Source organism: Anomalospiza imberbis, chromosome 1 (genome assembly GCF_031753505.1).
Source record: "Anomalospiza imberbis isolate Cuckoo-Finch-1a 21T00152 chromosome 1, ASM3175350v1, whole genome shotgun sequence".
Lineage (NCBI taxonomy): Eukaryota > Metazoa > Chordata > Aves > Passeriformes > Viduidae > Anomalospiza > Anomalospiza imberbis.
Window position 1 is genome coordinate 3,108,137 of NC_089681.1, and position 27,982 is coordinate 3,136,118.

General features: G+C 50.1%; 2 protein-coding genes across 11 annotated transcripts in view; one reads left to right on the plus strand and one right to left on the minus strand.

Moving 5' to 3' along the window:
• Positions 1 to 76: 76 nt before the first annotated feature.
• On the plus strand, positions 77 to 26,309 carry FAM83H (family with sequence similarity 83 member H). 4 transcript variants are annotated; one of them, XM_068179673.1, is made up of 5 exons: positions 77 to 1,677; positions 17,790 to 18,250; positions 19,600 to 19,764; positions 20,097 to 20,221; positions 22,297 to 26,309. In XM_068179673.1, the coding sequence occupies exons 1-5, from the start codon at positions 1,623 to 1,625 to the stop codon at positions 24,944 to 24,946; spliced, it is 3,456 nt and encodes a 1,151-aa protein (XP_068035774.1). In that variant the 5' UTR covers positions 77 to 1,622; the 3' UTR covers positions 24,947 to 26,309. The 4 variants fall into 4 exon arrangements, with proteins under 4 accessions (XP_068035774.1, XP_068035785.1, XP_068035792.1 ...); XM_068179684.1 differs by lacking the exon at positions 77 to 1,677 and adding an exon at positions 3,921 to 4,380; XM_068179691.1 differs by lacking the exon at positions 77 to 1,677 and adding an exon at positions 5,165 to 6,008.
• MAPK15 (mitogen-activated protein kinase 15) overlaps positions 10,585 to 27,982 on the minus strand; it is a 29,677-nt gene continuing 12,279 nt past the window's right edge. For 3 of the 7 annotated variants that reach the window (XM_068179704.1, XM_068179710.1, XM_068179720.1), the window contains one exon: positions 22,338 to 27,306. In XM_068179704.1, coding sequence (XP_068035805.1) covers positions 27,100 to 27,306 — 207 coding nt within the window. In that variant the 3' untranslated portion in view covers positions 22,338 to 27,099. Of the gene's footprint in view, positions 13,420 to 13,656; positions 14,728 to 22,337; positions 27,307 to 27,982 lie in introns of those variants that run through there. The other 4 variants (XR_010995820.1, XR_010995821.1, XR_010995823.1 and 1 more) reach the window with 4 other exon arrangements.

Below are 27,982 nucleotides of genomic sequence, written 5' to 3' on the forward strand. Positions count from 1 at the left end.
CGCCCCTGAGGCGGCGGCGGCGGGCGCTGTCGGGCCCAGGCCGAGCGGAGCCCGGGAGAGCGTCCTGGAGCGGGGAATGGAAACGGCTCCGGGAGCGGCTCAGGGCCCGTGCTGCTCGCCGCCTATGAAAAGGTGCAGTTCTCTGCCTGCAGGAAACATCGACCTGCAGTTGTGGTGAACCCTCGTTTCGTTAATAACCTTAACCCAGCGTCTGCCTCAGGAGCCGCTGTGCCGTCAGGCTGTTTCTCCTCAGGGAGGACAGAGTAGACACAGTGCCCCTGCCTGCCGAGCCGCGTGTGCCCGCAGCGGCAGCAGTGTGTGTGGATGACGGAGTCCCAGAGGAAGCTGAGCTGAAGGGACCCACAGGCACCATCGAGCCCGGCCCTGGCCCCGCACAGGCCATCCCCAGGGGCCCACCAGGGCCAGAGTACTGTCCAGACACCTCTCGGTGCTGTGACCGCTGCTCTGGGCAGCCCATCCCAGGGCTCGGCCACCCTCTGGGCGCAGAACCTTTTTCTAGTATCCAGCCTAACCCTCCCCTGACACAACTTCGGCCATCCCCTCGGGTCCTGTCCCTGGTGGGCACAGAGATCCGCGTTTGCACCTCGTCCCCTCAGAAGGAAGGTTCAGACTTCGACCAGTCTGGTCTAGGAATTAAAACGTGTCTCCCGTGACCACTGAAGATAGAGGCTCTGCCAACGCAGGGTGAGCTCTGGCTCTGGCTATCCTTGTTCCTTAGGGGGAGTGGGGACTGGCCCAGCCAAGCAGGTCTGGATTTTCTATTACTCAGGTCATACTGGATGTTCTGAATCCCCCTTTCTGCACGGGGGAGCTTCCATGCGGTCGTGGTTAAGGCCAGGTGACCTGATCCCAGGGACCTTCCTTCCTTAGGTCAAGGACCCTTCCTGGGTGTTCCCCAGAAGGAAAGGACAGGCATCAGGTCTGAACACTGGTAAGGAACAAAACAGCAAACCCTCACAACAACTTCCTGCCCTGGTACACAAACAGTGCTGCTGTATAACTGCAACGCTGATTCTTTGCAGATTATTCCCCATCAGCCCCTTTAATTGAAGGCAGTTTTCTTTAAAAAAGCAAACAACTTCTAACAGTGAAACTGTGCAAGACCACATTCCTGTTCCCACTCCCAGAGTTCCATGCAGATGTTGGTTCTGCTTGTTAGAATAATGTGGGATTTCTCCACGTTAAAAAAGTCACTGTGAAGGACTAGAGGGGGATGACTTGTGCAACCACTGAAGAGACTTCCAATTCTGTCAGCACAGCAGGGGTGGGAATTGTATTTGGGACTGTGAGATGAGTGACCAAGCCTGTGGTCACTGCAGAAAAAATCAGCTCAGTGCCAGTCAGTGCCTGGGACTGCTGAAACTGAGCTGCATAAAAACAGGCAGATCATGTTAAACAGCTTCAGAGCAGACAGATAAAGGGCAAAAGCAAAGCTGCACTTAACCCAGATAATCTGATATGTACACATGCAGAGCCTGAGCAGATCAAACCCAGAGTGGCAGCTGGGATGAGTCACCCGTGTGGAGTCAAGGGGAAGATTCACCACCTTCTCCTTTATCAAAGAGCCCATGGATCTGCACTGCTAGAGAAGCGGCTCTGGAATGAGTTCCTGCTCTCCAGATTACCTTGTCTCTGCTCGTGGTGCCTTTGGGGCAGGTAATGTGTCTGTTCCTCACATCCTGTCAGTGATCACAGCAGGCCACAGGCTCACTGGTGGATGGAGCCAGGGGCCGAGTGGTAATCACAGAATCATGGGGTGTTTTGGGTGGGAAGGGACCTCAAAGCCCATCTAATCCCACCCCCTGCCACAGCAGGGACACCTTCCACTGTCCCAGGCTGCTCCAAGCCCCATCCAGCCTGGCTTTGGACACTGCCAGGGATCCAGGGGCAGCCACAGCCACTCTGGGCACCCTGTGCCAGGGCCTGCCCACCCTCACAGGGCAGAACTTCCTCCCAGTATCCCATCTAAACCTACCAGAAACCAAGCTCCCATCAGGTGAGATTCCCATGATTTCAATTTTAAAATCATGGAATCACAGAATCATTATGGTCACAATAGACCCGTAAGACTACTAAGACCAAGCACAAGCCCAGCACCACCACCATGTTCACTGCTAAACCATGTGCTTGAGTGCCATATCCCCCATGTTCTGAATTCTGTGGCACTTGAGGACACAAACTTGTGCAATCCCCTCTTGATCAGTGCCGAGACCCCTCGCAGTGCTCCTGTTCAGGCTGATGCCAAGACTGAGGGGTGGAGCAGTACCCCAGCACATCCTGTCCGGCACACATGGGCTGTGTTGGTTTCTGGGGAGAACAGTGCAGCAGAGCTCTCCCAGCTGCTGCCCCCTTCTCAGGGTGTTCTCCCACCTGCTCAGGGTGTTCTCCCCACTGCTCAGGGTGTTCTCCCCCCTGCTCAGGGTGTTCTCCCACTTGCTCAGGGTGTTCTCCCTGCTGCCCCCTGCTCAGGGTGTTCTCCCACCTGCTCAGGGTGTTCTCCCCCCTGCTCAGGGTGTTCTCCCATCTGTTCAGGGTGTTCCCCCAGCTGTTCAGGGTGTTCTCCCACCTGCTCAGGGTGTTCTCCCATCTGCTCAGGGTGTTCCCCCAGCTGTTCAGGGTGTTCTCCCTGCTGCCCCCTGCTCAGGGTGCTCCCTGCCATGCTCTGCTGGCTCCGAGAGCTGCAGTCCCAATGGAAGCAGCTACCACAGTCTGAAATTAGGTCTCACCTCGTTCCACACGCTTTGTTTTACCCCGTGTCGTTAATCCAGACATCCTCAATCTGGGACATGAGTGTCCCTTGTTTGAAGGCCGTTGGCAGAGGGAGCCTGGTGAGACACTGGTGACAAACAGTAATTACCCAGTTTGGATTACTGCACTAATCCAGTGTAACAATGCAAATACATTGTAATTCATGAAAACCAAACAAACACCACTTACACGTGTACATTGCATTTACAGTGAAAGAAGATTCTCTAAAATAACCAATATTACCTTGGAAATAATACAAGAAAATAAACACAACCAACATTCAGAATAGAAAAGCAGCAAAACTTCATTACTAATTCCCAAGTGGAAGGATGCAGGCCTTTTTATTCCATTAGGAATAGCTTTAAAATCAGCAATTCCAGGTAATATTCACTCTGGAGTGCAAAAGAAATTGGCTCAGGAGAAGTCAAACCTACTCCAATAAAATGTTGGTGACGTATTTGTATATACAGCAGTAGTGAAACTGAAAGTAAAAGCATCCTCTTTGATATTCTGATTTGAAAGTTAGTTTTGAAAAGCTGGAACAGAAAAGGTCCACCAATACCATTTAAGTGATGGGGAAAAGAGAAAATGAGAGGTTTAAAATGTTTTCTGTTTTTAATAGTGAGAAGACTGAAAGGTGATAATTGTATTTACATTACTGAGAAGTACTTTCCTCAAATACTGGTTATGAGACTTAATGAAGTCGATTAAATTGGTTTGAGATAAAGGCTGAAACAAAAGTGCAGGGGGTAGATCTGACCACAAGCTCTGGGAAGACCAGTGTGTTTTCACTGGGATTTCCCTCACGTAATAACATCTCGGAATAACGCAGGCCCCTACTGGCTGATACAATCTAAAAGCCAAAGTTCACAAAGATTTTAAGTTCCTTTACAGATTATTCCAGACTCTTACTACAAGTCATCGTTATTTAAGGAAAAAAGGTTTGTAAAGCCACACACTGAAACCTTGTAGAAAAACTAATGAAACAGTTTAAACCTGACTTTCTGAGAGATTTTACCAATTCTGGCTTTCCTTACAGGCAGGATTGGTTCAGCTCGTTCTGAATCACAGCTTCAGACCAGGGGCACTGCTTATCCGATCTTTATATATGAGATACCAGAGTTTATATATGAGATACCAGATAGATGATGTAGCTCCCTTGTATCCACTGGGGTTCAGCTACAGTTCATCTTTTTGGCCTGGAAGGTCTGAATTGTCCCCATGTACATAGTGGCACCGTTCCAAGGTCTATGGGATGGCTGGTGCTGATACAGCCACCTCTGCAGCAGTCACCAGTGTTCAGTCTGATAGGTCCTGCCTTAAACAGCCATATCAGAACCATGACACTACCAGCAATGCCATCATTTTTGGGGCCTCAAAACAGATCCTTTGCAGTTTCCTGATGACAGAAGAGGGATTATATCAAAGATGTAAACAAAGACAACACTACATTCCATTAGAGAGCAGAAGTGCTCTGTCCACAGAAAAGAAGCCAAGCAGTTGATGAATTGTTACCTCGATTCCAGTGCCTGAAGAGGCTCCAAGAGATCTGGACTTTAGACATGGGCTGGGGGTGACAGGACAGAGGGACATGGCTTCCCACTGCCAGAGGTGAGTTCATTTGGGATGTTGGGAAGAAATCCTTCCCTGTAAGGGTGGTGAGGCCCTGGCACAGGGTGCCCAGAGCAGCTGTGGCTGCTCCTGGATCCCTGGATGTGTCCAAGGCCAGGTTGGGCAGGGCTTGGAGCAGCCTGGGACAGTGGAAGGTGTCCATGGCAGGGAGGTGGAACTGGATGAGGTGAAAGGTCCCTTCAACCCAAACTGTTCCATGATTTAATGATCACTAAGTCCAACTGCTCCCCCAACACTCCCAGGACCAGCACTAGCCCATGTCCCCAGGTGCCACGTTCACACCACTGTTCAGTCTGCTCAGGGATGAGGACTGGGCAGCTGTGCCAGTCTGGACTGCCCTTTCCAGGAGGAATCTTCCAAATATCCCACCTAAACCTCTTCTGGTGCAGCTTGAGGCCATGACCTCTCATCCTGTCATTCACTACCTGGGAGCAAAGCCTGACCCCCGCCTGGCTCTACCCTCTTGTTATGGAGTTGAAGAGAGCGAGAAGGTCCCTCCTGAACCCCTTTTCTCCAGGCTGAGCCCCCCAGCTCCCTCAGCCCGGAGCTCCAGACCCTCCCCCAGCTCTGCTCCCTTCTCTGCACACGCTCCAGCCCCTCAGTATCCTTTCCGTGCGGAGCCCGGACCTGTCCGCGCCCTGCGGACACCCCAGCCGTGCCCGGCTCGGGCTGCTCGGCCCTCGCTCCCTCTCTCACGCCGGGACCCCTCAGCGCCGCGCGCCTCCCCGCCCCGCCTGAGTCACCGCCGGCCCGGCCCGGCCCTCACGGCGGCGGCGGCGGCCGGGCGGGACGGGCTGGGACTTGAAAGGTGGAACAGGCGCTGCCACGCCCGGGGCTGCGAGGAATCTCGCTTAACCCTTCCCTGCCCGCGGGGCCCCGGCTGCGGGAGCGGGACAGTGATGGGGGCAGACAGGAGGCCACGGCTGTCTCCTCAGAGCCCCTTCCACGGCACCCCCGGGGACACGGGGCACGGTCCCGCCGCAGGGGAGGGGGAGCTGCCCCCGACCCCTCCTGTGCCACGGTGTCACTGCCCAGGAGCTGCTGCTCGTCTGTCCTCAACAGGCCCAGAGCACGAGAAGTGCCCGAGGAGCCCAAATCCCCCTTCCTGGGAGCCGCAGGGCCACGACCGAGCTGGGGCCAGCGCGCAGAGGCCCTGCCCGGGGCTGGGGCCCGAGGTCTGGGCCCGGGGCTGGGCTGGGGTCCGTGTCACGGGCCGGGACAGGACCGGGGCTGCAGCGCGGCCCTGCCCCGCTGCCAGTCCCGAGCTGGTCTGACAGGCTCGGGGCAGACGGAAGGGAGAGGCCTCCGGCGGCTCAGGAATGCGGAGCCCTTATCTCTGGCTCCCTGCGCGCCTGGGGAGGGAACAGCTCTCCGGAGTTTGCCTCTCTCTCTCTTACTCACCCCCGCTCTGCCCTGGGTGGAGCCTCGCTCGCCTGGCTCCCAGGTGAATCAGGTTGCAGGCACGTCCAAGTGAGCAGACGGTGACCCACCACCTGCCCCAGCTCACCTGGGAAGGTAGAGAAGGGCGGAGACCTCGTGGGTACCTGCATGGCCGCCTGAGCCAGAGAGTGACCCACTACCTACCCACCACCTGCCCGGCTTCCCTGGTAAGGTAGGAGAAGGGCAGGTACCTCCTGGGGTACCTGCCCAGGTGGAGGGCAAGGGCTGGGGAGGGCCTGTCCTGCTCCTCTGCATAGGACTGAGCACCCGGCATCTGGAACATGGGATTCCATAGGCAATCCATGGGCAGGAGGTTGCTGCTCCTGTGTGGGAAGGCTCCAGTGGCAGGAGCTCCCAGTCACGCCATGATGGTGAGAAGGGAGAGAGACAGAAGGAGATGAGAGAGGCAAGGGGGGTGAGAGAATGTGCCTGTACTGGCAGCAGAGACTGGGGATGAGGAAGGAATAGACCCAGAACGTCCCAGTGCAGGCAGCAGGGATTGGAGATGGTGAGGGAGGGGACCTGGAATGTCCGAGCTGTGTCGGGGATGGCAAGGGAAGGGACCCTTCTGTCCTGAGATCAAAACTGCTTATCAAACACTTGATACAATTGTGTCTGTTCCTCTTTGAGAAATCCCTCAGGGGTGGATATTCCCAAAGTCAGCCTCATTCTTTGGGAAGAGTCTTGCAGCCTGATTGAGCTCCCCATAACAAAGCCCAAGCCGGGCTCCTGTTTGGACCAGGAATGCTGTAGCGACGTGTGGTCAGGAGATTGGGACAGAGGGGATGTGCTGTGAGGGCCAAGGTCTGCGGTGGGCAAGGAGCTGGGAAGCAGCTCCCGAGGCCCCTGCATTCCACACACAGGGATTGGGTGTGCACTGAGTGCTGACACGGCCCACGAGCCCTGGCACAGCCGTGCACGTACAGGCAGGAGCATGGACAGATGCGTGTGGACAGGCGTGCACAGGCACACGGGCTAGCACTTGCTGAGTTTTCCATAGGTGTGAGCCTGACAGACCTCAGAACGTGTGTGTGAGGACAGGAAAGGGATGGTTCCTTGTTGCTCACTCTAAATTGGCCAGGGTCAATAGGGGTCAATTGTGGATCCTGCCTGGCCTGAGGATTGGGTTCTCCATCTAGAACAGTTACAAAAGGAAGAGGCACCTGTGAAGGAACAGAAGTACTGATCACATCCTTCTGCTGCTGAAAACATCTAATTTGTGGAAGCTGCAATAAGCTCAGCTGCAAGAGAGGCCAAAAATAAGTCAGTAACAGCAAACTACCCCAAACTGGAGCAGTGACAGTGGCAGCAGTGCTAAACACTGGTTCCCAGTTCCCTGTGCAGATGTTCTCCCTGGATCAGGAGGCAGGAGAACACAGTGTGTCCCAACCCCATTAGATGGACACGTGGGAGCTTCATTTTATGGAGAGAAAGTTGTTTTCATTTTTAGGTCACACTCCTATTTACCTGAGGGACTTTATAGTTGCATTTGAGGGTAAAGAGAGAGTTGGATTTGCTGTGACCTGGCAATAGGAGTATTCTGAGGGGGGAAAAAGGTCTTGCTCTTCATATGGTTTAGAGGAAATTGCATGCCAAAGGAAAAAGTTGTTGTTACCCCATCCCTGGCAGGTTCAAGGTTGGGATGGGGCTGGGAGCAACCTGGTCTATTGGAAGGTGTTCCTGCCCATGGCAGGGGGGTGAAGCAAGATGGGTTTGAAGGTCCTTTCCAACTTTAACCAGTCTGTGAATATGAGATTCTCTAAGTGTGGAAATGTCTGTATGCTTGTGTCAGGGTTGTGGCTCAGGACAGATTCCCCCATGTTCTACACATAATTTTTCTGGCAACCAAAACTTTCCAGGCAATGGAAATTCACCTCCAAACCCTGCAGGATTGGAATTCTTTGCATTCACAGTTACATGGGACACGTCTGGACTGCTTATCAGGCCCCATGAGCTGGATTTTTGTAGTCTTAATGAGGAAGAGGAGATTGACGAGTGCATTTCTAAAATGTGTGTGTGTGGGAAGTAAAAGTCAAGGGCAGCACATGGTTCTCCTCCAAATTAGACCTTACGCTGATAGTCCTTTTTTTTAAGTTCTCTGTTTTAGATTTCCTTTTACTTGCAACCTTTTGAATAAAAACCCAGGGGAAGGGATTGGCTGCAGGATAGTGAATGTGACATGAGCATTGCTATCGTAGATGTGGCACTGGGACATGGGTTAGTGGTGGCCTTGGCAGTGCTGGGAGAGCAGTTGGACTCGAGGGCCTCAGGGGGCTTTTCAGGCCAAAGGATTCCATGATTATTCAGATAATCTGCTAAGAGACGCCTTTTGCACGTAGGATGACATTTCGTTTCCAGCTGCTCTAAACATCAGGTTTTGTGCTGGTGACTCCCCACAGCTCAGCTTTCCCTGTCCACTCCGTACCCTTGCTGCATGGGACAGTTAAGGCTGACAGGTTCACATGCTGCCACTGTGGGACACGTTGACATGTGTCTCAGTAACCACTTCACAAAGAAAATTACAACATGTAATTCTTCTGCCAGTTTTCCCTTCCTCTGGCCTGCAGAAAGATCCCCTGGATATTCTGAATGTCTGGCCACTTTCTGATTCTCCAGCAAAGAATGTTCTGTGGAATCCCTTGCCCTAGTAAGCAGAGATGAGTGAGAGTCCAGTGGGTTTTGGAGGTGCAGACCAGGCACCAGTTCTACTCTGCCACATGCCTGCAGCATTCAGGGCATTCACTGCTCACCTGAGACACAGAAGGAGTTCTTGGAACCATTTATCAGGGTCAGCTGCCACAGGTATGAACACAGACAGTGCAGCTGCCATCTCTGGAAGCTCAGTGAAAAATTGATTAATTGAAGCAATTTCTCATCTGATGGCCAAAACTTCTGCAGTGAAACTCCCAGCAGGAGGCAGAGGTACTGTCTGTTTTTAAAAGATGACTGAGATCCACGTAAGACCACCCAGAGTGAAGAATGGGGTGACATTCTCTCAGATGATTAACATGGAGTGATCATCTGTTCACATGACCAAAGGAGAAGGTCTGCAAGCATTATATGGCATTGTGACAGGAATAACAAATTCTGACCAGAAATTCTGACAGAAACCCAGGCTTTGAGCCTACTGCCTGAAGAGGACATTGAGAGGGAGAGCATGGTAAGGCTCAGCAGGAAATGCAGAGAGAAGAATGGAAAGAGAAAAAATAAGAATTAGGACTTGGCAGAGGCAGTTGTAGCTAAAAAAGTGCCTAGTCCAGGTTATTTGCTGTATTTCCCTGTCCTGTTGTGAGGAATGTTCCTGAGCCCTGCTTGGTGAGAAGAGCAGTTCATGGGAAGGTGTCCAGCATCCATTATCATGCAGCCACGGAATGGTTTGGGTTGGAAGGGACCTTCAAGACCATCTCCTCCAACCCTCTGCCATGGACACTTTCCACTAGCCCAGGGTGCTCCAAGCCCCATCCAGCCTGGCCTTGGACATTTTCAGGGATGGGGCAGCCACAGCTTCTCTGGGCAGCTTCCTCTTTGCCCCAGATCTTGCACAATTCCATGGCCACCTGTTCTGACCAAAGCAGGAAATTCTGGGCTACACTTCAGAACTATGGATCCTGCACCCCTGTAAGACTGGCAGGATCCTTTTCAGGAGAAGTACAACCCTTGGGATGGAAAATGAGCACATGCAGCTTCTGGAGAGGACGAGCATGTCCTGCTGTTCATACAGGTTCTTCCTCTGCAGCAAGATCAGAAGGCACTGGCTTGTCCTTCCATCACACAGTGCAGAATTAAAAACCCCACACCTTAAACCATATTCGAGGAGACAGGTCCCTTCCCAGATCATTTACCACATACATTTTCTTGAGAGCAAGCTAACACTTTCCATGTCTCATTGTCACCATGTCTGCTGCAGTCATTTTCCCTCAGGCATTGCTGTCCTCTCCTAAACCCAACCCTCCCAGAACATCAGCAGTCTGTTTGCGTAGGAACTTTCCTATTTTTTTTTAGGCCAAATATTTTCTTTTAAATAATTGATTTGTAAACTTTGTGTATAAGAGCCATTTTGGAAACATGAATTTTTTTCACAGCCCACCCCAGGAGATGTCAGTGATGCCACTGAATGTGGTGTACAGGCCAGGTGAGGCCCATCACAGGGATCAAAAGTGCCTTGATTCATTTCTTGCCCATAGTTCGGAAGTCCTTGGAGTGTTGATAGCACAGAGGGGTTTGTGGCTGGCTGTGCAGAGTGTGGCTAAAGAACAGTCTCTCTGTGCTGCCTTTCTGTTCTTGGTGCTGTCTAGGGCAGTGAGGTGGTTGAGCCCAGGAACTTTTGCCTGTACTTGCACGTAAGGGGTCTGGGGAGCAGATTGGGTCTTCCCAGCCCTTTGCAGACTCTGGGATCCAGCCCTGCTTCCTCACAGGCAGTTCCTTCCTGGGTGCTCCAGGCAGCCTCAGCTCCTGGGAGTGTCCCAAAGCAGCAGAGCAGGTCCAGCCAGGGAAGGGATCACCTGAGCGAGGCAGCCTGGGAACTGGCTGTGCAGGCAGAACACGTAACAACAAGCACTGGAGTCAGCACAGGGAGGCAGATGGAGCCAGCCCCAGGTGCTGAGGCATCAGCAGGGCTGGCACCAGGCACAACAGATGAGAGCCAAAGGGAGCACTGAGCCGGTTCCCTTTTGCTTAGACTGGGCAAACACGGTCCAGTGCCCTTGAATCACACCTGGCACAAAGGCGCTGGAGAAAGGCAGGTCCTTTTATTTATTTATTTTAATCTGTAGGGCTTTGTGGTGATCACAGCGTGTTTGAATCTGTGATTCCCTGCTGCTCTGCTAGGAAAAAAACAGTAAAAGTCTGTTGAAGTGGAACATAATATGGACAGGCACCAAATGCTGCCCACGTCAACAGGTCTGTGCTTTTCCCAGTTTCTGCTCCTATAATGAATCCAGAGGTAAAGGGATAATTTTTACCTCCGACTTCATCTGTCAGCCACTTTTCCTTACATTAAATATTCCATGTGATTGTGTTTTTCAGTGTGGAGGAATCTGCAGGCTGTGATCACATCTGACTTTTCCCTTTATTGAGGGGGTCTGACAGCTTTCGGGAATCTCAAAACCGAATGCATGTGACAGGTATCACAGCCAGTAAAGTCATTCCCATTTATAGCAGTGGGAACAGAGGCAGATCTCAGGCCAAGCTGAAGGGAAATTTCCCTCGGAGACTCCCTCCTCACCCCCACCTTGATCATAGCATAGGGATGGCTGAGACCTGCCTGCTCCTTCCTTTCCACCTGTTCCTCTCCTCCTGATGGTTTTTTGGCCATGGAGGGGAGTGACTCCACTGGGACTCCTGTGCACCGCTGCAGCAGCAGCCGCAGCCACAGGAGCAGCAGCTGTGCAGTGTCTTTTGCACAGCCCAGGCAGACAGGCGGAGCAGACCTGGATCCTGCTTCTCCTCAGCCCATTCCATCGGCCTTCATCTCCCACTTGTTAGGTTTCCAACAAGCTGCTTCGTGCTCTCCTTTATCCATTGCCCCCGAGCATGGGAGGAGTCCCTGCAAACAGCCACAGAGCTGCCTTCTGTTCTCCTGCAGCTTCCTCCTGCCAAACCCAGCCACCAGCCCAGATCTGTGAGTGGAGGAGAGTGCCAACAGTACTCCTACCACCTTCTTTCTGTGGGCTACTTGGGGCTTCCTGTGCAGGGCCAGGAGTTTGGCTTGATGGTCCTTGTTTGTCCCCTCCAGCTCAGGAGATTCTGTGGTTCTTTCCACACTGTGCTGTGTATCAAGCTCATGCTTGTCCCAGCCATTGCATTAGGAGAAGGAGAAACTAAATTTTGCAGGTTTGGTTCTAAAGGTTCTGATCGTAAGTGGTGATACTTCTAAATTTATGGGCATAATTTCATAGAATGATCACTTAGGATAGCAGAGAAGTGCATGAAATGCCAAATAATGGTAACAGACTTCTGAAGAAGTGTCTAGACTGTCTGAAGACGTGACACTGTGACATGTAAGTGTGGGCTGGAATCCTGCTGCTCTAGAGCCAGGCTGGGACAGCTGGGTGTGTTCAGCCTGTAGAGGAGAAAGCTCTGGGAACAGCTCAGAGCTCCTTCCAGTGCCTAAAGGAGCTCCAGGAGAGCTGGAGGGGGACTTTGGACAAGGGCCTGTAGTGACAGGACAAGAGGGAATGGCTTCCCAGTGCCAAAGGACAGGGTTTAGATGGGATATGTGGAAGGAATCATGGGTTGTTTTGGGTTGGAAGTACCTTAAATCTCATCCAGTTCCCCACCCCTGCCATGAGCAGGGACACCTTCCACTAGCCCAGGGCTCCAAGCCCCGTCCAGCCTGGCTTTGAACACTGCCAGGGACAGGGCAGCCACAGCTTCTCGGGGCAGCCTGTGCCAGGGCCTCCCCACCCTCACAGGGAGGAGTGTGTCCCCAATACCTGTCTCATCCTCCTGTCAAAGCTGCCTCCCATCCTCTAGGTAAATTCTGGTATAAAGCACTGACAGTTCCAAGCAGGATCTTGGTAGGATGGATTGTGTGACAGGGTAAGGGGAGATCTCAGAGTTAGAACAGTTGAGGTCTGAGCACTGAGGCTTTAGCAGGCTGATTTGTTAATGCCTGGGAGAAAAATTAAGAGAATATTTGGCCAAACATGAGCATGTCTGTTAGAAGATGAATCCTCTCCCATATTTCTTGGATATTATTATTTTCCATCACCTGTAAGGGGGTGCAGATAGGCACATTGTACATATGCATTTGGTCACTGATCCTGGAGGAGTAATCCTGGTTCTGAAACCTGGGGTGTTTGGGACATTCCAGGTGCTTTTGGGCATCTAAAGTCCAGCAGGTGTGACACCTGCCGTGCAGAGACCCACAGCCTCCTCGGCAGCAGCTGGAGGCCAGGCCAGGTACCTTCAGGCATCCCAGGTGACATGGAGAGCCTGTGTGTGAGCGCCTCAATTGCTGCCCTGGGTATGGTTTGTTTGCACTTTATTTATAGAGACTTTCCCAAAGCCTAAGGGCTCAGTGATGGGGAGAAGTAGACTTCCCCCCTTGCTACCTAATTTACCTTCTGGAATTTTTCTTTCCTTGAAGCACCAGGACTTGGCTGCAGGATCAGTAGGGATGTTGCCAGTGTGCTCAGTGGTCTGAAGAATGTCTCAGGTCCTGTATCAGTGTTTTCCGCTCAAAACGTCCAGCCTCAAACAATTGCTGGGATTTTTTTCCCAGGTCATATTGTCAGGATGTAGCAGGATTCCTTTCCTTTCCTGTCTAATGCTGGGGCAGTTCTCTCCCACTCTTCCTGGGAAGCTTTGCCTGGTAAAACTGTGGCTGTTGAAGGCGTGCAGGACATTGGTGATGTGCTTGAGCTTTCCTCTTCCCTTCTGGAGGTGCACTGCAGGGTTTTTGGACTAGGGGACTTCAGGGCTTAGTTTTCCAATATTGTCATGGGAATGGAAGGAGGGATGTTCTGGGTTCCTTCTAGCTGAACACATCACACAGCTGCCCACAGCTGCAGGTGCTGGGTTGGCACCAGCTCCTCTCCTCCTGTACCCACTGACAGTTCAGTGCCTGAGCTGTAACTGCACACAGAATATCTTGTTACCCATTATAAAAAAATATTTTGTTACCCATTATAAAGACCCCCAAGCAAATTGCCACACCTTATTCTTTTTAGCATTCACATTTCTCCCCCAAATCCTCATTACTAATGTCAGAAGGTTTTGTAATCTGAGACCAGCAATTAAAATAAAATGAAATTCCTAATTAAATAAAATATACAAGCATGTAAGTAAGTAAAATTCTCTATCAGTAGTTACAGGCTGAAAATCTACATTTGGGGTATTTTCAGTTTGTGGCTTACTTTCTTTGACAGTTTTGATGGTTCAGAATTCCAGAAATACAACATTTTTCTTTTTCTGGGGTGAAAGAAGCTGCAGGAAATAGATTTGCAGGTGAAGTTCAAACAAGAAGCCAACCCCTGCTTGGAGTCACAGAATCACAGAGTAGGCTGAGCTGGAAGGGGCCACACATCGAGTCCAGCTGCTGGCCCTGCACAGGGGCATCCCCAGAGTGCCTGAGAGTGTTGTCCAAATGCTCTTTGAACTCGGCCAGGGAACCTGTTCCAGTGCCCAACCACCCTCCGGGGGAAAAACGTTTTTTTAATTTCCAACCTAACCCTCCCCTGATCCAGCTGCAGCTGCTCCCTCGGGTCCTGGCTCTGGTCACCCCAGAGAGGAGATCGGTGTCTGCTCCTCCTCTTCCTCTCATGAGGAAGTTGTGGAGTGCACTGAGGTCTCCCCTCAGTCTCCTGCAGGTTGTTTGAGGTGCCCCTGATCAAGGACAATCCAGCCCTCAAGGAAGAGAGCTGATAATTCTAATAACTGATGTGTGTCCAGGCTCCTGTCCCTCTGAGGGGAAACCTGATGTTGTGCTCCCTGAACTCTGGTTAAAAGAAACCAAGGCTTAAAGCATGGAATGCCCTACAAAATACATGGAATACACAGTTCTGGAGCAAAAATTAGCAGGGCAATGTGGCACAGTAAGTAATCCATCTCCTATTTCCTGAGGCATGTGAACTGCTCCTCCACCAAATCCAGCCTTGCACTGGAATACTGGACACACTTGGAATGGAGCAAGACTAGTTGAGAGAAGTGAAAAGATAGGAGTTTAAAAGCCAGTTCTGTCTTAGAAACCTCCCTCTGGCACACAAATATCAGTCAGAAGTGGTATGTGATTGCTTACATCTGATTTGAAGAGGAATTGCTTTCCAAACAGTGGATGGTTTGATCCAGAACTGGAGAACTGGCCTGGCAGTCAGCAGCTTCATGACACCAAATCTGACCCAGGGCCTCAGAGCTCTGCCAGCTGCAAACAGGTCATCCCAGGGGCTGGAACAGAGCAAAACAAAATTATAAAAATCCATTAACTAACTGCAGAATCTATCTGAAGTCAGCAAGATGGGCTGTAGCAGGAGAAATTTTATTTATTCCTTGACCTGAACTCAGCTCACACCCACCAAAGTGACAAAAGGTCATAAATATCCTTTGGGGTTCCAGGTAATTTCTTCCCTTCTGCTTTACCTGACAGGGAAGGATTTTGGAAGATAAAGGAAATATCCAGAATTTTGTGTGTGTTTGTATATATATGTATGTGTGTGTGTATAGCTATTTATTGATTTACATACTTACTTATATGCATAAACCAGCATTTTTCATGCAAACTGAGAATTCATCAACATGGGATTGTTCTTGTCACAACCCAGGGAATTAAAGGATTCCAACACTTAATGGAATAATGGAAGCACAAGATGGTTTGGGTCGGAAGGGACTCATCTTGTTCCACCCTGTGCCCTGGGCAAGGACACCTTCCACCAGACCAGGTGGCTCCAAGCCATGGAACCCGTGAAGAGCTGGGGCAGAGACCTGTGGGGGCACAAACACAACTTCAGGTTTTTATTTCACAGTTATGAGCCATGGGTCTTTTCCAAGCCCCTTCCAAACATCCCCTGCAGGCTCCCCCGATCATCCCTGATCATCGAGGCCAGCAGCCCACCCCCACTGCTGGGTTCAGTGATACCAGGACACCCCCAGCTCCATGTCTGTGTTCTCCTGGTGTCTCAGGGAAACCTATGAGGAGCAGTTTGCTTTCACATCAAATTCACTTCTTTGCTGGTGCCATTTTCCCTGCTTATTCACAAATGTGCTCAGTACTACTTGGGGAACTCAAGTGACTCCTCTCTGAAAGCACTGGGAGCAGAGCCCATCTGGCTGCACCCTCCTGCCAGGGAGGTGCAGAGCAATGAGAATTCTCCCAGATCAGCCCAGCTGAGCACGGGTGTTTCCTGGTGTCCCTCCGAACCTGCCGCCTGCGAGGTTCATTTTCTGCCCTTTTAGTCCTTGTGCTGGCAGCGGAGATGCCCTGGTCACAGCTTGCAGATGTCTCCTCTAGACTGAGGAATCAGAGTTCAGGCATAAGCCTCCTTTCTGGGGAGTTGAATAAAACATCCATATCCCCAGCCCACTCCAGCTGTGAGTTCCACCTGAACCTGTGTAGTGCTGCTGTTTTCTGTAGTCCAGCCCAGTAACAGTCAGTGTTGCCTGATGCTTATTTAAAGCTCAGTCTTCTCCCTCTTCATTTGTAACTGTAGTGAAAGAATTATATTAATCAGTATAAAATTGCTTTGCCATTTCACCAGCATGACCTTTCCTCTGTTGTTTTGATTGCCCAGCAGTACCAGAGGGTTCTTCTGATACTTCTTCCTTTTAATGCTGCACTTGGTCCTTTGTCTCTCACACTCCCATCTCTGAGTACTGTGAGCATTTTGCTGTGGGACCTCTGTCCCCTTCCTGGGTCATATATGAGTGAGCTGGATATGTTGTTCTTCTGTCCAAGACTGATGGAACATGGGAGCAAGACCTTAAAATGACACTGCTGAAATAGTTAAAAGCAGGAACTTTGGTGACTTGAGCATCCTAAAATCACAGAATCCCAGGATGGGAAGGAACCTTAAAGCCCATTTTGTTCCACACCCCTGCGATGGGCAGGGGCACCTTCCACCAGAGATACATTTTGGAGTGCTCTGTACTTTCTTCTCTGACACAGAGAAAAAAAAAGACAGAATTAGAGAGGGAAGATAAATGCAGACAATTCAGACCGTATAGGTAGCTGCCTGTGAGAACTACAGAGAGGATTATCTGTTGCAGTACATCACATGTGGAGCTGTTGGATTTTCTTATCCTTACTTTAAGACTATAATTTTTCCTGTTGTATCATGCAGCTTTACCAAGAGTTCCAGGAGTAATTTTTGGGAGGTTGAGGCAGGAGTAACACAGTACTGCTGTGTACTGGGCAGGTGGTCGGATAAGAACTTGAAACTGGTTTGTCCTTACAGCTCCTAATGAGTGGTAGTCTGAGTGTGAGGTCTTTATCTTCTCCCACTCCATGGCAATCCCTCCCGTTTTGGGAGCAGATGTGTTGGATGGCAAGGACAGCAGCGACCCTCACCTCCTGTGCTCGCTCAGTAACATCACTCAGCACAAGTCACTCACTCTTTTGGGGATCAGGAGGAAGTCTTTGCTGGCACCTCAGTGGTGGGGTGCAGGAAAAGAACATTCCAGCACTGACTTTAGTTCAGAGTCTAAAGCCAAAGTGCTTTGAGCATTTTGTGGATCAGTCAGATATTACTGTTGTGACACAACAAACTTTTCTTTCAAAAATGGGTTAAAATCAGATTTGTCTATAGTCTCAAATGATTTTCCCCTATAGAAAATTACCAAATATTGTATGCGAGCCCCTTTCAGCTCTGTTTTTTCTTAACATGAGGAGACTGAAGAAGTGATCACATCCCTTGTTATTTATTTCTTCATTCATCTCATGGAGACTCTTCTGCCTTCTGACTGTGTTACACCAGCAGGACACCCCTGCACCCACGCACCACCTGCTTCTGCTCAGGTGCTGAGGTGCTGATAATACCCAATCTGTAAGGGTCCAGAGGGTGCCCTTGTGTTCAGGCAGGTGCTTTTGGTTTAGGGCCACATTACACATAGTAAATAACTTCTGTAGCATTTGGAAATTAAATTTAATGGGGTGTAGATAATAACCACCTACAGCTTTGCTTTTGACTTTTAAACAAATGATAAATTGAAGCTTATCAACCAGCAGCCTAAAAGAGAAAGCTGATCATTCTGTTGGATGCATTGGCCTTGCTTATCCCAGGGCTGCCGGGCTGATTTGTTCTGTATTTTGGCCCAAAACAGTTAACTGTGTGAAGGTAATGGTTACGTGACTCACACCTTTGCCTAATTTTAGGCTCTCATGCCTTTGGATTAAACTTTCTCCAGCATTGCTCGATGTTCTTTTAATCTCTGCCTTAGCTCTCTGAGGAGGATGTGTTGGACGTGTTGCTGTCATGACACTGCTGTATCTCACAGATGTTTTTGTTTCCCTCCAGCTCTCCCTCCCCTGATGGCTCGTCGATCCCAAAGCTCCTCACAGGGGGACAACCCCCTGGACCCCAACTACCTTCCCCCCCACTACAAGGAGTACTACCGCCTGGCCCTGGATGTGCTCACGGAGGAGGGCAAGGAGAGTTACCAGCGCTTCCTGGCTGAGGAGGCGGCCCCCGATTTCCTCTGTGGCTCCGAGGTGGATCACATAATCCAGAACCTCCAGAAGCCCCAGTACGCCAACCAGGAGGGCAGCACGGACACGGCGGGGGACAATGACATGGATGGATCCTCTGGGACTTACTGGCCCATGAACTCAGATCTGGCCGTTCCTGAGCTTGACCTGGGCTGGCCGATGGTCTTTGGCTTCAGGGGAACAGAGGTGACGACGCTGGTGCAGCCACCCCCGCCAGACAACCCCAGCATCAAGGAGGAGGCTCGCAGGATGATTCGGGCGGCTCAGCAGGTGAGGCAGGGAGAGCCCAGCTAGAGCAGAGGTAAAACCACACGTGTGCCACAAAGCATCGGGATAGAGAATCATAGTGCCGTGGTTTGGGTCAGAGGGACTTTAAAGCTCATCCAGTTCCACTGCCCTGCCATGGGGATGGACACCTTCCACTAGCCCAGGTTGCTCCAAGCCTCATCTAACCTGTTCTTGGACACTTTCAGGGATGGGGCAGCTAGAGCTGCTCAGGGCACGCTGTACCAGGGCCTTATTCCCCTCACAGGGAACAATTTCTTCCCAATATCTCATCTAACTCTGCCCTCTGGCAGCATAAAGCCACTCCCCTTGTTTTGTCACTCCAGGCCCTTGTCCAAAGTTCCTCCTGAGCTCCCAGAGCCACTTTAGGCACTGGAAGGGGCTGTAAGGTTTTCCTGGAGGCTTCTCTTCTCCTGGCTGAGCAACATCAGGTCCTCTGCTAATTCCTTTAACTTTGCTTCCAGAACCTGACAGAGGAGCAGGATGATTCAAATCCACCATTGACTGCACCAAAGCTTGTCTCTGCTCTGCTGTCATGGCACCATGTCCTAGGCCATGCTAAAATACACCAAGAGTTCACAGAATCCCAAAACATTAGAGATTGGAAGGGGCCTATGGAGCTGGTCCTGTCCACCTCCCTGCTCAGAGAAGGTCAGTTAGGGAGGGTCACTCAGGATGTGTCCTTGAGCATCTCCAAGGGTGGATACTAAACCTTTCTGGACAGCCTGTTCCCATGTTGATGGTCTCCTTCCAGTCCCAGAGGCTTTTCTGTAACTGAACTGTAATTTCCTGTGTTTCAGTTTGTGCCTGTTCCTCTCCCTGGGCAGCACTGAGAAGAGTTTTACTCCTTCCTTACGCCCTTTCCATCAAGTATTTACACTCAGGGAGCAGGAAGGACAGGAAGGTAGACCTGTGAAGCTGCTTCCCATAAAATCAGCACATGGATGCAGCTGAGTAGTGGCTGCCTGAATGCTGGCCAGGAAGTTACCTAGAAATGGCACGGGGATGTTGGAGTGGGGGGACCAGCTCCATACACTATCCAGTGTGATTACATGGCCAAAAAATTAATGGAATTATTGGATTGATGAGTTGGGAAACACACGGGGAGGTTTCTCCTCACCTGCATACACAGAACATGTATCTTCCTGGACAGAAATTCTCCTTCCAGTTTGGGGCCCACAGTGCTTAACGGGACCTTTAACTGGGATGTTTCCTGTTTCAAAAGGAAGCTGAGATGGGGACAGTGCAGCTTTGGGGTGTGAGAAGCTGGGATACATGGTTGGTCAGGGCATGAGGCAGCACAGTGGCTCATGAGTCCTGCCTCCCTTCCCCAGGTGGTGGCCATCGTGATGGACGTTTTCACCGATGTGGATCTGCTGTTTGAGGTGCTGGACGCTGCTTCTCGCCGGGTGCCTGTCTACATCCTGCTGGATGAAATGAACTCCCAGCTCTTCCTCGACACAGCTGCCAAGTGCAGAGTCAACCTGAACTATGTGGAGGTGAGCAAAGACCTGCCCCACCTGATTGGTGTCCTGAGGGGGTGTGTCCTGCCACACAGAGGGCCAGTATGGCAGGAAACACCTGAGAAAGGGGAGAACGGGCAGTACCCTGGTGAAAGATGAGTGTGAGGAAAGTGAGGAGAGCTGGCACGACACGGGGTGAGGGCTGGAGATGTGCGGAGAAAGGGGTTTGTACATCGCTGTGTCCGCAGGCAGAACCACTGGAGCTGGATAATCCCAGTGGGGGTGGATGGAGGTTAAAAGGAGGCAGGGAAGGAGGGGCAGGGAAGGAATGAGGGTCCCATCTGAGTCGGTGCCTTTCTGGTTTGCAGTTCCTGAGGGTGAGGACAGTGTCCGGCCCAACCTACTACTGCCGCACGGGGATGTCCTTCAAGGGGCACCTGAAGGAGAAGTTCCTGCTGGTGGACTGCATGGTGGTGCTGAGTGGCAACTACAGGTGAGGAGCCCTGTCCAGCTCAGAGAGAGAGGCTCAGGTGCTTTGTGCACGGGGCTGGCTGCAGAGGAGCTCAGCTCCCGTCTGATCCATTCCAGGGAGAATTTGCCATAGCATAAGGAGTGTAAGTTTTGCATCTTAGCCTGGACCAAATGAACTTTGACCTCCACTCACAGAATCATCAAATCACAGCATGGTTTGTGTGGGAAGGGACTTTAAAGCTCATCTTGTTCCACCCCCACAGCCCCACATGGGCAGGGACACCTTCCACTATCCCAGGCTGCTCCAAGCCCCATCCAGCCTGGCCTTGGACACTTCCAGGGATGGGGCAGCCACAGCCGCTCTGGGCAACAGAGAGGTGGGTGGTTTTAGTTAGGATTGAGATCAGCCATTAACACATTACCATCCTGTTGGGAATAACAATCTTAGCAGCTAAGGCATCCATTTCTGGCAGAATAAATGTTTCTAGTGAGTTGCAGTAGAAGAATTTCTCCTTCACATATTAAGAGGGTGATGGGATAAACACCTGTAATGCTCTAAGAATGTAATCATAGAATCACAGAATGGTAAAGCTCCCCATGCTGTTGGCAGGGAGACCTTCTAGACCAGGTTGATCCAAGTTTACCATGAGTTGCTTCTCGTGGTGGAAGTTAAGCCAATAGAATTAAAGGTATTTAAAAACAGTATATGAAGAAAAAATTGTAGGAATTTGACTAAAGTGCACATTCCATGATAATAAGATTTCACTTTGGTTTTTTTTTTCCTGATGTTTGAAAATAATTACTCACATTTGATGCTGTACCAAACAACTAACTGTTCCGATTAGATAATTTCTTGTTTATGAGAGCATCAAGTAAATTGTTCAGGACTACTTCTGCCACACTCCCATGTGCTTTGGGCTTTCCAATATTGTATCATTTCTGAAGTAGGAAGTTGTGGAAGCGTTCAAGATGAGGCTCAACGAGGCTTGGAGCAGCCTGAGCTAGTGCAAGGTGTCCCTGCACGTGGCAGGGGGTAAAACAAGGTGTCAATGTCCCTTCTAACCCAAACCAGTCTGGGATTCTGAGAGACAGGCTGCTGAATTGGTAAAGCAGCATTCTGGCACTTCCACGTGTGTATCAGGGACAAAGGTTTTGCTCACTGAAGGACACTGAGTAGCAATTTTTTTGGAAAAATACTCTATTTTGCAGTGGAGGTAGATATACCAACGGAAGAAGGCCTTGAGCCCAGACAACCCCAAACCAAGCTTCCTTCACATTAAGAATTAAAAAATCTGAGGGGAAAAAAAAAAAAAGACAGTAATTCTAAGGGTTTTGGTTAAGCTCAGCAGGCAGCCAAGCCTCACAAAGGTGTCCCTCATGATTCCCAGGGATGTGGTAGAGAACTGTAAAGTGAGAACACTCCTGGGTTGTGATACAGTTCTAACAGCTGCAGCAAACCTGCACACACAGCAAGGCAAAGTAAGGGATCCCTTCCCTGCTCCCCATCACTCAGCAGATGGGGAAGAAAAGGCAGAGCCTGACTTGGGAAGATGAAAGCCATAACACTGAACATCTTCCTCCCCCATTTCCAGCTCAGCTCCTTCAGTTCAGTCCCTTCAAACTGTGTGGGTGGAAGGGCTGTGCCACCCCAGGAATAAGATCTTGGGTTTGTCTTTTCACAGGTTCCTGTCGACACATCTGCCAGCCTTTGGGGTCCCCCTGACTGGTGTCACCTGCCAGGTGCTGAGGGGACACACTGACTGTTGCCCAAGTCATTACTGACAGTGCTAAAGACAGGAACATCTGCTTCACACAAAGATTATCATCAGCTCACTCTGGGTGACATGACTGACTGGCTTTTTAGAACAGAAATCAGTTATTGCCTTTTGAAATTATCTGCAAAAATGTGATCCCAAATCAATCGAGCTGTTAGGTTTGGGAACAGTCATGTGTAACATGTAGCTGCAGGGCAATTGTCTGCCATTATTTTGCCCTATTTCTGCCCAACCGAAAATTTAGAAATTGCTTCAGGTGAGCAAATGTTTTAATGAAAACAGGTACAGCTGAGTTACTCCATCACTTCTGTTCTCTCTTCAGTTTCATGTGGTCCTTTGAGAAGATTCACAGGAGCATTGCACACATCTTCCAGGGTGAGCTGGTGGCCAGCTTTGATGAAGAATTCCGCATTTTGTTTGCACAGTCGGAACCGCTCATTCCTCCAGCCAATGTCTTGGCAAAGGCAGAGAACACATTTGCCATGGCTCCCTTTGGCAATAACATGCCTTTCTTCCCCAAAAAAGGCCCCCTGATGTTCCAGAGGGATGAGAGTCTCTTCCCCTCCTTCATGGACAGGGTGGATCCGGACAGGTACTTCCTGTCCAATTTCCGGCGGGACGACATGCTGCGGCACACTGTGGAGGGGTCAGCCATGCGGATGTACAAAAAGGTGGAAATGGAGAATTCCCAGATGGATCCGGTCAGGGGCTTCCTCCGTTCCAAGCAGCTGGAGCTGGATGCTTTTAAGAGACACAGTTTTGCAGAAGGAACGTTTGAAAATTTTGCTTCTGCCAAGCAGTACACCCGGCAGATGTTCATGAACAACATGGACGAGTTCAAAATCCAATCCAGTCATTTCCAGAAGGACCAGTTCTACCAGTACCAGTTTGAACATCCCCATCTTTCTGGCAGACCTCAGGGATTCTTTGAGAGGATTCGAGGGGGGAGGCCGGGATTCAATGAACTGGAAGACTATGGAGAGGGACCCCGATACCCTGAACTGGAGCCCAGTTTCCCACAGGAGGGTTTCCCCCTACGGCTGGATTACGTGCCCTCAAATTCTTCCAGGGAGGTGAGACACGGCTCTGACCAGCTGAACCCCGCGGGCAATGGCCCCATGGGAATGATGTTACGGAGGCAGAACATAGGACAGAAATTCATTTGCCAGACTTCTCCCACGCAGAAGCAGAGCCTGGAGCAGCGCCTGTTCCTACAGGACAAGGATGAAGAGCAGGATGACGACAAGAACATGCAGGAAAACAGAACAGGGTTACGGAACTGGAGGATTTCTTCGTACCTCAGCGCATACCAGTCTGAACCAGATGAAGGGCTCCCGATGCCGATGGAGTCCGAGGCGTATAATGATGCCCTTGGGGATCCCCTCACAAAGCACCCCACTGACCTCGTCCCAGCCTTCAAACCCCCCACGCCTTTCAATAGCAAGCCACTGGGAATTGACAGTGCCAAGGAATCTGCAGATCCTGACAGAGCAGGTGAAGAAACCTCGATAATGAAACCAGATGCCTTCAGGTCCAGGATAAATCCCTTGATCCAGAGGAGCTCCAGGCTCAGGTCCTCTCTGATTTTCAGTGCTGCCAAATTAGATCAGCCCAACACCACAATAGAAAAGGTGCAGATGATCCAAAAAGAGCAAATGTCCAGTGAGTTAACAAAGGACAATGAAACCATCAAGACGGCTGCCTCCTCCAAAGTGGCTGAGCTGCTGGAGAAGTACAAAGCTGTAGGCAAGGACATGGAACGGGGCACGGTCACCCACACCAAAGCTGTTTCGGGTTACCTACAGGAGGAATCTCAGAATACGGAGAAGAAATGTACCAAATCTGTGCAGTATAAGATTCTGGAGAGCAGGGTGCTGGACTCCAAAGACTCCTGCAGTACTTACAAAATGCATGGAGAGTTGGACAGAGCATTTGGAATGGCCTCATCCACCCCCCAGCTTGGGGATGCGTTGAGTAAAGATCCCCTGGCACATCTTGGCACCAAGGTGGACAAGCTGTCATCCCGGTTTTACCCCATCGAGAACAAACCTCCTCTTCCAGAGAAGGAGAGCCTGATATTTGTAGGAGACACTCAGAAATTGGCTCTTCCAGAGAAGAAGGACAGAGTGACCTTCAGAGAAGACTCTCCAAAATTACTCAACACAGAAATGAAGAAACCACAGGTGAGGACAAGTACTACATCCTCAGTTCTAGAAAGCCTGTCTAGAAGTCAAGGGTCTGACAGCTCTCTCAACAAATCTGAGGAAGACTGTTCAAAACAAGAGCAAAATCCCATGGAGTTTCTAAGAAAAGGGTCACTACGGTTGAAGCAGCTTTTGAACCCAAAAGGTGAAAAGAAATTGGAGGAGGATCCTGCTTCTGAGAGTGGGAAATGTGACAAGCAGGCAGTGGTGCTCAAACGATCATCCATAGGGGACTGCCAGGAAGCAATGGAGGAAGAAAAACCCCACAAATTCACAGCACCACTCCCCGCCAAGAGCAGCCAGACAACGCAAGGGAGGTTCCCTTCCTCCACAGCCAACATCCTGTACAGCAGCAACCTGCGTGACGACACCAAGGTGATCCTGGAGCAGATCTCTGCCAACAGCCAGAAGAACAGAGCCGAGCTGGCCAAGCAGCTGCCATCCACCAGCAACCCTGACCTCTCCAGGTCGACCACAAGCTTGGAAAGAAAAGGGGAAAAGGAGAAAAGCTGCAACATCCACAGGTCTGAGAGCTTTGGGAGCCAGAAACGGAACCTGCAGCGGCAGCCGTCAGAGGACAGAGACACCCTCCTGAAGAAGATGGAGAACATGCGGAAGGAGAAGCGAGTCTACAGCAGGTTTGAGGTGTTCTGCAAGAAGGACGAGCACACAAGTCCCAGTGAAGAGGAATATGACATAGATGCCAAAGACAAGAAAATGGGAAAATTCATGCCCAAAATCCTGGGGACCTTCAAGACCAAAAAATGATCCTAGAAATCCTATTTAATTCCATTTAATCACTGACTGTCACAGGGAAACGAGGAAGAAACTTGTCTGTGATGGCAATGCTCTTCTTGATTAGTGAGCAGAAATGTATCCAGCATGAGCCTCCCACAGCACAGTTTGCTCAATAGTCAGGTGGTATCAAACAACCTTATCACAGTATGTTCCAAATAAAACAATTAAAATGCCAAGATGCTTAAAAAACAAGTCTCTGTTACTGTACAAAAATAAGAGTCTCTGTTAAACCCAGGGAATATTTTCAGCAGACAAAACCATTCAAATTTCAGAAAAAAAAATGAAAATCAGAAAATTCAATACTTGAATTTGAGCCAGAAAAGATAAATACATACAGACACACACAGAGGTAATAACTGGAAAAAGTACTTAAAGCTCAGTGGTTTCTTAGGTGCAGTTACACTTTTTCTGTATCTCACAATGAATCAGACAGAGGAGGCATCTTTTTGAAGGTTTACATTAAAAAAAAAAAAAAAGTTGTTATCAACATTTTGGCCTAATCTGTGGTTCTGATCTTCTCCAGCAGCGCAGGCCCAGCTTTTGTATTTACCAGTTCCTGAGCCTGCGGGGTCTGGTTTGTTCCCTCATATAAAGGGAATTACCTGCTTTAGGGGCTGAGCTCAAAGAGGCTGTTGAGATGCTATTGATGGAGAAGGGCTTGGCTTTAGGAGGACTTTTCAGGTGAGTCTGAGTTTAAAAAAGCATCTAAAGTCCTGCCTTGGCCAGGCAGTGACTTCCTTGAGAGTGTAACTGCAGTTCATGAGGTGACTGGTCTGGAACAGCTGAGAGAGCTGGGGGGAATAACAATTATTCCTCACACGTAGAGTAAAACCTCAGGGACAGAGAGAAGAGCTTCAAGTTAATGAGGAAAAAGTATCCAAAATCATCACTGAAACAGGAAGATAAAGTGTCCTGTAGTCCCGCTGTAGACTGGCAACACCTTTATGATGTCTCAGCAATAGTATCTCATGAAACTTTGCTTTCTGAAAGCAAAACCAATAAAAATGACCAATTATTCATTGAAGAAGACAGCCCTACCAATAGGCAGTTTCCCTCTCAACAAAGCAAATGCTGCTTGAAAGACAAAGATTTTCTGCAGTGCAATATAAAGGATTTATTTTTACAATATTATTACAATATTACATACTGGAGAAGCTGTTAAATATTGTAGAAGAACCCACCTGTATTTCAAATGTTTTTCTACTTATTTTAACAAAACCAGACCATAATGAATTCTGTTCATCTAGCTGAGAACAGTCATAGAAGTGAGTGAAAGGCTGTGAGATTATCTGTGAAGAGTTAGGTCTTCATGGTCTTCAGAGAACAGTTACCTGTTCTGCTCAAAAAAAATATCCACCATTTAGGCAGACTGCTGAAGAATCCTTTAATGGGTTGGAAAGGACTTTTTAAAGGTCACCCAGTCCCAACCCCTGCCTACCAGGGCAGGGACACCATCCACTGTCCCAGGTTGCTCCAAGCCCTGTCCAGCCTGGCCTTGGACACTGCCAGGGATGGGGCAGCCACAGCTGCTCTGGACAGCCTGTGCCAGGGCCTCCCCACCCTCACAGGAAGGATTTCTTCCGAACACCCCATCCATCCCTGCCTCTGGCAGTGGGAAGCCATTCCCTGTGTCCTGTCACCACAGCCCATGTCCCAAGTCTCCCTCCAGCTCTCCTGGAGCCCCTTTAGGCATTGGAAGGGGCTCTGAGGTCTTCCTGGAGCCTTCTTTCCTCCAGGCTGGACACCTCCAGTTCTCCCAGCCTGCCTCCAGAGCAGAAGGACTTAAGCCTTTCAGACTATTTCCCTGGCCTTGCACTTGGCCTTGTGGAACTTCAGGAGGTACCCCTGGACCCCAAATATGTCTAAAAACCACTCAAGTATCAGAATAATGCAGTTTTCTATGGTTTTTGCAGTAATTCAAACAAGGAGTGTGTTGTGTCCTTGCCTGCTGAGACTGGAAGGCAGGAGAATGGGATTCCCTTTCCAGAGCTTGTCCAGAGGAGAGGACATTGTCCTAAGCAATGAATAAAGCATTTCCTCATAGTTGGCTCTCCCCTGCTGCCCTTGCTCGGTCAGGGGCTGAGGGATGAGCTGTACTTCACCTGTCTGCAACATCTCCACTGTCATTGCTCAGGGTGTTTGGGGGCCTTTGCTATTGGAAGGCTCTGCAGTGCAGATTTACTGATGGTTCCATAGGCCTGGGAGTAGCTGCCCATGGATGCCCTTGGATCACCCGCAGCTCCCACGTTTGCAGTGATCTGGAACATCTTTTTACTGGGCTTCAGAAGGGGACGAGCATCTTTGCTGTGACACTGAGAGTTTCTGGGATTCTGTGTGAGAAAGAAAAGCCAAGAAAAGTTAGTAAGCTGGAATCAGATTTCTGGAATGCAAATAGGACCCAGGTTTGGCTTTGGTCAGCACTATCCTCTCAGGAAACAAACACAAACTCAGGGCACGTGTAGGCTGACCTCCTTCTTCTGCTCTTCTTGTCATGGAAAATTAGTCACAATTCCCTAAAGATCCTTCCAAATGCATTGGTCATGTGTACACCTGCATGTGCAGCAAGCTCCACAATCCCATCTTGGGGAATTAATGGCTTCTCTTTCTCTCAAAACATTTTGGAAGGGATTCCAAATCAGAGGGGCTGAAAGGAGGGCTACAAGTGTACTACTGGAAATGCTTGAAGGTTTCTGACAACCTATACTACTGGAAGGTGTTCCTGACCATGGCAGAGGGGTGGAACAAGATGAGTTTTTAGGTCCCTTCCAACCCAGGCAGTCTGTGATTCTGTGACTCTGTGCTGCCTCCTTCCATACTCTTCCTCTGTCATAAGCTTCCTCCATCACCTCTGCAGGTGCCAGCAGTCACCAGGCAGCAGCCAGCCAGCTCAGGAAGGAAAAAAGCAGGAGCAAGAGGTCATTAAAGAACCCAGTGAGGGGGGGGCTTTTCCAAGGAAGCATGGCCAAAATCAGGGAAGAGGGAGGAGCAGAGAGGACAGGACTGACA